Below are 10,041 nucleotides of genomic sequence, written 5' to 3'. Positions count from 1 at the left end.
GATTGATTGAATGAGGTTTGCACGGTTTGAACAAATTAGGTGGTTTGCATTTGATCGCTCCTCTATGAACCATTATGTCAAACATGAACAAAAAATTGACATATATATGAACTTGGACTGCATAACATTTATGAACACAATATGAACATAATAAGCATAGTTGCTACACGAAAGAAAATAAATAAATAAAACAGGTATGAACACAATATGAACAACTTGTGAACAATAGTTCATTCATTATGAACACATTTAGGAGCAAGCCAATGTTGAGATATGCAGCTAGTGTACATATGAACACAATATGAGCAATTATGAACACATTCAGGAGCGAGCCAATGTTAAAAGATGCAACTAGTGTACATACGAACACAATCTGAACAGCTTGTGAACAATAGTTCCTTCATTATGAATAATGGGTTTATCCATAATAGTTTGAACGATACCGAAAACTTTACTACCGGGTCTCTTCTACCAATCACAAATTCAAAAATATTATAGATAGAAAAATCAATATTATTAAAAAAAACAAGATCAATAATAAATTAACAAAAATTATGAATTCAATATTAGATGTCTTGATTCATATCCATACTAGAATATATATGAACACACCTAAACGTATATGAACACTAGTTACAGTCTATGGCAAGTCAAGCATCACAAGCAGCTAATGGAGCCGAATGATTATCAGAATTGGAATGCATAACAAATTAAGTTGACGATGAACTCATTCCATTTGAACATATGAATTGGGCTCGTAGTGATAATTAAAGAAAAACTATCAACACAATATGAACTATAAAAAAACACAAAAACGTCATAATCAACATAATTTCGATTAAAAATTCATATGAACACTAATCAACACACATAGTTTCATTAGATGCATTGATTCATGTCCCTACTAGAACATATATGAACACAACTGAATGTATATGAACACTAGTTGCATCACAAGCAGCTGATAGAGCCGAATGGTTATCAGAATTGGATTACATAACAAATTATGTTGACAATGAACTCATTCCATTTGAACATATGAATTGGGCTCGTAGTAACAATTAAAGAAAAAGCTATCAACACAACATGAACTATAAAAAACACAAAAACGTCATAATCAACATAATTTTGATTAAAACGAATACAATTACCAATACAAACGTTTTGATTATTGTCTTCACTTCCGGAACTCGAAGTCTAATTGTCATCGTAAACCAATTTAACATTCTCATTGTTGTCGAGTTGTTTTTCAATGGTTTATCCATATTAGCTTGAACGATATCGAAAACTTAACTATCGGGTTTCTTTTAACAATAACAAATTCAAGAACATTATAGATAGATAAATCAATATTATAGAAAAACAAGGTCAATAGTAAATCAACAATGATTATGAGATTTTCTGATTTTGTAACTCTCAATTAATGATATGGAAGTTACATACAAACTAAAATTATATATTTACCCTTGTTATTAAATTATGAGATGAATATGAACCTAGATAAAAGATGGATTTTTATTAGTTGAGATTTGTTAACAAAGTTAACACAATAATCTTGATTAACATTTGAATCAAACTCTATATATGTATATATATATACACATATATACATATATCTATTTAAAAAATTAGAATATTAAACTAATTAAAGTAAATTGCATACTCAACACAATTTACTAATTTACCCTTCTACTTATTTTAAGAAATCATAATAATTATCCTGAGTGATTGGTTCATATTGGATTTTACGGTTATCGCAAACTAAACAGTTCTCATTCTATTAGGTCCTATACATACATACATATATATACATACATACATACATACATATATATATATACATACAAACATACATATCTATAAATATATATACATACGAACATATATATAAATATATATGGTTACGTTCTGGTGAGAATGGAAGTTTTGTTGAGATGTGTAAGAAGAGATCTTCACACTTGGATGCACATTAGGAGGAGATGCACCGTATCAATCCGTGTATCAATCGCAATTCATAGGTCGGAATAAGACTAAAAGTGATCAAGAGTTCACATCTCTTCTTACGCTTCTCACCGTAACTTCCCTTTTCGCCTATACAAATTAGCGACGGATTAGCGAGGGAAAATTCGTCGCTGAAAGTCCTTGAAAATTCCCTCGCAAATCCGTCGCTGAAAGTTCCGTCGCAGATCCGTCGCTGAAAGATCCCTCGCTGAAAGATCCGTTGCTGAAAGATCCCTCGCAGATCCCTCGCTGAAAGTTCCGTCGCAGATCCGTCGCTGAAAGATACCTCGCAGATCCGTCGATGATCCATCGCTGAAAGTATCCGTCGTTGATCCGTCGCTGAAAGTATCCCTTGCAAATCCGTCGCTGATATCCGTCCCTGATAGCATTACCTACGACTATTTGACAAACGGAGTATCAGCGACGGATTGCCCTTTCAGCGACGGATTTACGAGGGATTTTTCCCTCGCTGATACTCTGCATTTTTGTAGTGTAATTTCTAACTAAAAACATGAAGAAAAAAATTGTTCCTAACTTCTAATACTGATTTGAAACAATGAAAATCTAATATATATAAATTCCATTTGCAGATCAAAACTAAAAGCAAACAGGCCACGAACACGTACTTTAACTTATTATCACTAAAACACTTGACATATATTGTAGTTTATAAGCGAAACATCCAAATGCATTGAATAATATCTCCCCTCAAGCTAGATCACTACAGAACCAAAATAAAATTTCACCTATTATATATATATAGAGAATAACGATTAAATGCAACTCATCCAATTTATATAAATCGTGTGTAAACCATCATCATTCGTCGATTTCATTGTTTAATCTTATAAATTTTTTCATGAAATTGTTTAATCTTGTGAAATTGTTTCATATAATACTTTTTTTGATGAAGTTGTTTCATATATGGTTATGAAATTGTTTCGTAACCACAAGGGTGGTGCCTGATTGGTTTGAGCTTGGCTCCAAAGGTCAAAAGTGTCCAGGTTCAAATCCAATAAGAAACAAAAATCCCCTTATGGCCACAGAGGTTCAAATGCGGTGACTCTGGGCTACCTGCAATGCAAAGCAGTGGTCGTCCTGAGATTAGTCAGTTCACATAGCGGGTTGAACATCGAAGTTAATCAAAAAAAAATTGTTTCATATAATACTTAATGAAATTTTGATGAAAATGTTTCGTGTATTTCTCTAAAATTAAAATAATGAAGATGATAATATCCATGATTAGCACCCTGCACAATAAAAATGATTAATCAACCTCTTATAATTACAAAAAAATGAACAAAATGAAAAATTATGATTGGTTGAATGAGGTTTGTACGTTTCTACAAATTAGATGGTTTATATTTTATCGCTCATCTGTGTATATATATATATATATATATATATACATATATATGTATGTATGTATATACATATATCTATTTCAAAAGTTAGAATATTAAACTAATTAAAGTAAATTGAATATTCAACACAATTTTTTAATTTACCCTTCTACTTATTTTAAGAAATCATGATAAGTATCCTGAGTGATCGGTTCATATTGGATTTCATGGTTACCGCAAACTAAACGATTCTCATTTGATTAGGTTCCTATACATATATATATATATATATATATATATACAAACATACATATATATATATATTTATATTTATATATATATATATATTTATATATATATATATATATTTATATATATATATATACACACACATATATACGTATATAGGGTTAGGTTTCTGGTGAGAATAAAAGTTTTGTTGAGAGGTGTAAGAAGAGATCTTCACACTTGTATGCGCATTAGGAGGAGATGCACCGTATTAATCCGTGTATCAATCGCAATTCGTAGATGGGAATGAGACTAAAGTGATCAAGAGTTTAGATCTCTTCTTATGCTTTTCACCGTAAATTCCCTTTTTCGCATATATATATATATATATATATATAGAGAGAGAGAGAGAGAGAGGGGGTCAAACCAGAAATGATCAAAGTAAGAGAACAAGAAAAACGGTCAAATTACATGTGATTTTACATGCGATTACGTCACACGGTCAGACAATGGAGAGCAAGCGACGTAGTGTGCAACACCTCAGGTCAAAATCACATGTGATTTACACGTAACATTGTCATAAAATCACATGTGATTCGGCCGTTTTAGTTTCTCTTATTTATCTACGATTCTCGTATGAATACGAGTCGGAGGCCCCAAAAAATAAAGAACTGGAAAACACCACCGTTCATATGTACTCTATGCATATCTAAACAATTATATATGACCGCATTTTTAAAACATATATGCCATTGGTGCAGTTTATAGGAGAGGTGCCGGCTAATTAAGTAATCAATGATAAATAGATAATAGATCTATACAGTTGGCAGGAAGCTAGCTTTGGAAGCCGCCACAAGTTTGAATCCGATTCCAATGGTAACGTGGATTTATATTCGATTTCAAGCGACCTAATTTTCATCACAGATCAAATGGAAATCTCACAAGATAGTCGCATCAAACAACTAAAGGTTTTTGACGACACAAAACTGGGTGTCAAAGGACTGGTTGATGCTGCAGCTGGTGGGTCTGTTGTTATTCCCGAAATATTTATCCGACCACCCGATGAACTCGCCGAAGATCTGGAACTTGCCCGAACAAGTTTACAAGTTCCAGTCATAGATCTCATGGGAGTTGACGATAAGGGAAGCTCGCCAAGAGAAAGAATTGTTCAAGAAGTTAAGCAGGCTTCAGAAGAATGGGGGTTTTTCCATGTGGTTAATCATGGGATACCCATAAAAGTGCTCAAAGAAATGCTAACTGGGGTGTCTGAGTTCAATGAGCAGGATCTCCAGGTTAAAAAACAGTATTATTCGAGGGATCCAGAGAAGTTGGTGAGGTTCAACTCCAACTACGATCTGTACATGTCAAGATCAGCTAATTGGAGGGATTCGCTGTTTATCGACATGCTGAATTCTTATCATGTTGATCCTCAAGATCTGCCATCTGTTTGTAGGTACAATCTTTCAACTAGTTTTTGGAGTTCTATTCCATACTAATTAAAATGGCCAATTGGCCAATGTATTGGCTACTTCGCTTACAAGTATCTGTATGTGCAGAGATCCTACTGTCGACTACCTAAATCATCTGGAGAAGCTGGTACATACCCTTTTTGAGTTATTGTCGGAAGCTTTGGGGCTGGAAACGAACCACTTGAACCAAATGGAATGTGGGAAAGGTCGAAGTCTGGCTTGCCACTACTATCCTGCATGCCCTATGCCTGACCAGACCCTAGGAGTCAGCAAGCACACGGATGCTTCTTTCATCACTGTACTTCTACAAGATGAGATTGGAGGACTACAAGTTCTGCATGAAAACCAGTGGGCCGATGTCGAACCTATTTCTGGTTCTCTCATTGTGAATATTGGAGATCTACTTCAGGTTTTTTTCTTGTAATCAAAACAAAAGGATATACACATACATACAGGCATATATAGATACAGAGATTCTAATGGATATGATGCATATATGAAGTTGTGTTGATGTCATGCAGATCTTATCAAATGACAAGTTCAAAAGTGTGATCCATCGTGCGATTGGGAATGTAAGTCGAACAAGAACATCGGTTGCATGTTTTCTTGATGGTGTGGCGACACCTCCGAAAGTTTATGGACCGATCATGGAGCTTATAACGAAAGAAAGTCCTCAGATGTATACCGAATTCACAGTAAGAGACTACATTATTAAGTTCTTCTCCAGGGGACTTGACGAGAAGTCCGGCCTAAACCATGTTCGGATTTAACACAAACATTTTGTCAATGCAAGAATCATACTGATCCCCGAAATCTGAATGCGATGTCGAATGGGTTTTATGTTTAATTTTTTGTAACCTTATTTAATTTGGGTTTTCTATACAAAGAAGACATCGATCATGTACCAGTATTTTATACGTGCCTGTTTTTCGACAAACTTACACTTTAAGATTGAGGATATTTGAAAACACATTGCGTTATCTTATAATAACAATCGAAACATGATACAGAGAGGTTCCGAGAGTTAATGAGGTTTTCGGTAGATTGTTGGAAAATAAGAAAAAGAGCATGAAAGAAGGTCGGAAGTTGACATCGAAAACGGGAAAACAACTTTCGCTTACGCGACTTATCCTGCTACTTGGGTCATATGCACGGTCACGAGCGCATCCAGACCGGCCCCGAACCCGAACGGATTGCATTTATTAGCTTATTTGATTATTTTGTTTCTTAATTAGTTTCGGATAATTATTTAGTTGAATTTTTTTAAGAGATGCTCAAGTATAAAGTCTTATTTCAGTTCTGATTTATAAGAAGTGGTATTAAAGTCTGAAATCTGAACAATAAGACTGTTTGTTCTTTAGACAGATAAACGTCTGAATATGTTTAAATTGTCTATTTTACCCATTACAAAATAATAGTGTTGGTTATAGATAAAATTTTGACAAATATATTCATCATCATTACGAAGTTTACATCTTAATTATATAATTAGCTTTCATTCGAACGAAAATATGTCATTAACGGGATTTAACAAATTTAAATACATCAATTGAGAGAGGTGAGAATCTATTTGGTAAGAATCGATTGAGAGAATTAATTGATTGATTAAGGTTAATCGATTGAGAATCGTCATTATTGAGGGTTTGAAAAACAATAAGAGGCAAATAAGAGGTTGGTCTACCTCTTACCAGTTAAGAGGACAATAAGAAATAAGTACCTCTGAAAAACTGGAAAAAAACAAACAATCTGAATGCCCTCTTCTCTTAACAAATCAGAAATAAGAGGTTGTAAGAGCTTTTTATAAAAAAACAAACAAGGCGTTAGTTTTAAGTTGTTATTTGAACATGGTTATGAGCTATACTTATCTTTCATCTTGACATCCTCGAATATAATATTTAGACCAACTGATGTCTAGGCCGAATAATTAGCAGCGATGGATGGTTTCTAAAAAAGTGTTTAAAATGATAATTTTAGTACAATCTAAAATTTGCATTATATATTTGGGAAAATTGTATCAAAATGAAACCAATTTTTATCTGATTCTTATTTTAAGGAACCAATTTTCAAAATTATCATTTAGGAGTCTCTATCAAACTTTTTGTTTATTTAAGGGTCTGGTTGACCTGTTGACCTGTTAATGCTGACATCATCTATATCTTTTGCCAACTAAGATATTCCACGTCATATTAATTTTTTATTTTAAAACTAATATTCCATGTCATATTTAAAATTGTAAAATAGTTATAGAAAAATAACTAAAATTTGTTTTTTTTTTTTTAAAATTATTGTAATAAAATCTATTTTTCATTCCAAATCTCGTTTTTTTAATAAAAATTCAGATATCAAATTGAAGATTTTTTCAAAAAAAAATCCAAATTACCAAAATAAAAATTGTTTTTTACTAATGCAATAAAAAAATTAATTTAATAGAAAAAATTAATTGATGCAATAAAAAATAAATATCAAATTCAAGATTTTTATATCCAACCAATCCGTATCAATTTTAAAGTTTAAATCAAATTTTGCAAATCAAACCAAAATAAAAGTTTGCATGTTCACAATGTTCAAATCATCATGATTAGAATAAAGTCGATAACAAGACATTGTTACAAAAAAAGATGGTTGAAAATCTTCAATCTTCGACTGCTTGAATCATCCTTATCAAAGTTAACCATCAACCGTAAATTATGAAACTGATCGAACTTCATCAGGTAATGTGCATCACCTATATCAACTTGCCCTATGTAAACATATGCAAGTTAATGCAAATATGTAAGTTATATGCAAACAAAGTGTGATTATACATATTGAAAATACCTTCCCCAATAGTAATTGATATACAACTTGTAAACAACCATGAAATATAATGGTCAATAAATTGACTCTTTTGGTTGCATAATGTTTGAAGTGGTTGTTTTGGTTGTAATGACCAAGTGTCACACCCCAAAAATCTAAGGTTGTAACTACCAACAATAACGACAAAAACGTTAAAAAGTCTTTAAATCCAACCAAACAATTCAACAACAGAAGTGTTAAGATAAAGGTTTAAACCACCTTAAAACAAGAGTATTAAATTGCAAACTTAAAATCTTAAAAGTTACGGAGTCGCCACAGATGTTCCTAGACTTTCTACTTCCCCTTTGAGCTACTCGCTAAAATGCCCCCTAAGAGATGCATGTTATAAAGTTATTTTTCACCTAGTAAGTTCACTGTTTTTCTTTACATCCTCAACATAAATAATCCATAGAAGAAAACATGCTTAATCATAGTGACAATTACAAAACGTAGCTTTTAACTTGCACCTTTAAATAAATCTTTCATATAAAGCATGTTATAAAATACGATAAAACATATTTTTGAACAATAAACTTTGCAATGTATAATATAATATACCATGCATACATCTCCTTTTTTATAAATCAAATGAATTCACCTGGGTCTGGATTATGTTCGCTCTCTTTACTTCTTCTAATTCACACCTACACAATCATAAAGACTACTGAGGATTTTGCCATCGAACTACTTTGAGTCAACGCGACTTTTCTAATACGACCTTTTTACTCGATTGGCCACTTTTGAGTCTACTCAATCTTGAGTCCCTCTATACGAGTCTTTCAATTCAGGTACAAAAATTTAACTTGTTAATAAATAAAATTAACTTGAGTAATTTTACAACTCTAATGCCATAAAAGAGTATTTTAAAAATTTACTGAGACTTTTTAACTAAAAACAAATGCTTAAACCCAAAATTGTATAAGTAGACATGTGATTGACGTTCCTCTTCAACTCAAGAATGGTTAATCTATACTATATTATAAAGCATTTGATAAAAATTCTTAAAAATCATTTTTTTATGTATGAAGTATTGTTTATTGATGCATATTACTTAAAATTCAAGATTACAATTAAATTGTGCATAAATACAACTTATTAAAACTCTATGTTTGAATTCATGTAACTAACTGTGGATAAACATAATCAAATAGAGGATAAACATCTTATTTTAAAATATGAAAAATCTAAAATATAATTAGGATAATTATTGAGTTTTAACAGAATACTTAATTATTATTTTTATAAAAAAATATATATTATTAAACTTAAATTAACTTACTTCGATAAAATAAATTACAATAAAAAAATTGAATTAAAAAAAATACACAAATAAAAATTTTTAAATAGTTAATTTGATACTAATATTAATATAGTTTTTGCAAATTTTATGTGATATTTTCAATTTTATATTTTATTCAAAAATAAAAACATTATCGTTCTCAAAACCACATAAAATCGTATTATATTGATACAGATAAAAAATAAAACAAAACATTGAAATCAAAATGTATCTCGATCCATTGCACGAATACCCTTCTAATATAAATTAATGCGATCACTCCACCACAAATTAGTGGCCCACGTCAGTAGCCTAAGTAAACTCCATGGCCCTTTTAAATTTCTTTCTTTTTATAGAAAAAATAATTTAAACAAGGCTGCCATTTTTATATTCTTATGTTTTAATCCAAGAAGCATAAGTTGGGCTTGTTAAAGTGGCCTAATCAAAATGTTTATGAAGCTGCTAACTGTTGGAACAAAGTGTGGCCTAGCCCAAGATCTCCATCTGGAATGGGTGGTCCGGCCACGAGGTCAATTCTGAATAAGGTCAATCTTGCATCTCAGATGGAGCTAGACGGTATGTTGACCTTGTGATAGGCGCTGCTCCAGGCATGAGTTCAATTCTTAACTCCACCTGGCAGTCGAGTGGTATTTCTGGTAAGTCTTCTAGGAAGACATCCAATAACCCCCTTACTATCGGCACATCATCAAATTACCTTCTCTTGCTTGACATCTATCGCGTATTCTAGGAACTCCATACACACCTTTCTTAAGCATTTTCTTGCCTTAAGCATGGATATAATGCCTATTTTGTCCCTTTTTCTATTTCCGTAAATATGAATTATATCACTACTGGGGGTTTGAACTTTAATCATTTTCTTATTGCA

The 10,041-nt window shown here is 31.9% G+C and overlaps 1 protein-coding gene across 1 annotated transcript; it reads left to right on the top strand.

Annotated features, from left to right (window-relative positions):
* The first annotated feature begins 4,501 nt into the window (after positions 1 to 4,501).
* LOC112522234 (1-aminocyclopropane-1-carboxylate oxidase homolog 1-like) lies at positions 4,502 to 5,811 on the top strand. The gene is made up of 3 exons (XM_025131337.1): positions 4,502 to 5,025; positions 5,129 to 5,450; positions 5,563 to 5,811. The coding sequence occupies exons 1-3, from the start codon at positions 4,502 to 4,504 to the stop codon at positions 5,809 to 5,811; spliced, it is 1,095 nt and encodes a 364-aa protein (XP_024987105.1).
* Positions 5,812 to 10,041: the final 4,230 nt, after the last annotated feature.

The sequence above is a fragment of the Cynara cardunculus genome (assembly GCF_001531365.2).
Source record: "Cynara cardunculus var. scolymus isolate 2C chromosome LG 11, CcrdV1, whole genome shotgun sequence".
Taxonomy (NCBI): Eukaryota; Viridiplantae; Streptophyta; class Magnoliopsida; order Asterales; family Asteraceae; genus Cynara; species Cynara cardunculus.
Note: the sequence above shows the minus strand (reverse complement) of the source record. Positions and strands in the feature narration are given on the sequence as shown.

Coding starts and splice junctions, on each gene's coding strand:
- LOC112522234 (XM_025131337.1), top strand. CDS start 4,502: ATGGAAATCTCACAAGATAGTCGCATCAAACAACTAAAGGTTTTTGAC. Junction 5,026..5,128: donor GATCTGCCATCTGTTTGTAG/GTACAATCTTTC, acceptor CTGTATGTGCAG/AGATCCTACTGTCGACTACC. Junction 5,451..5,562: donor ATATTGGAGATCTACTTCAG/GTTTTTTTCTTG, acceptor GATGTCATGCAG/ATCTTATCAAATGACAAGTT.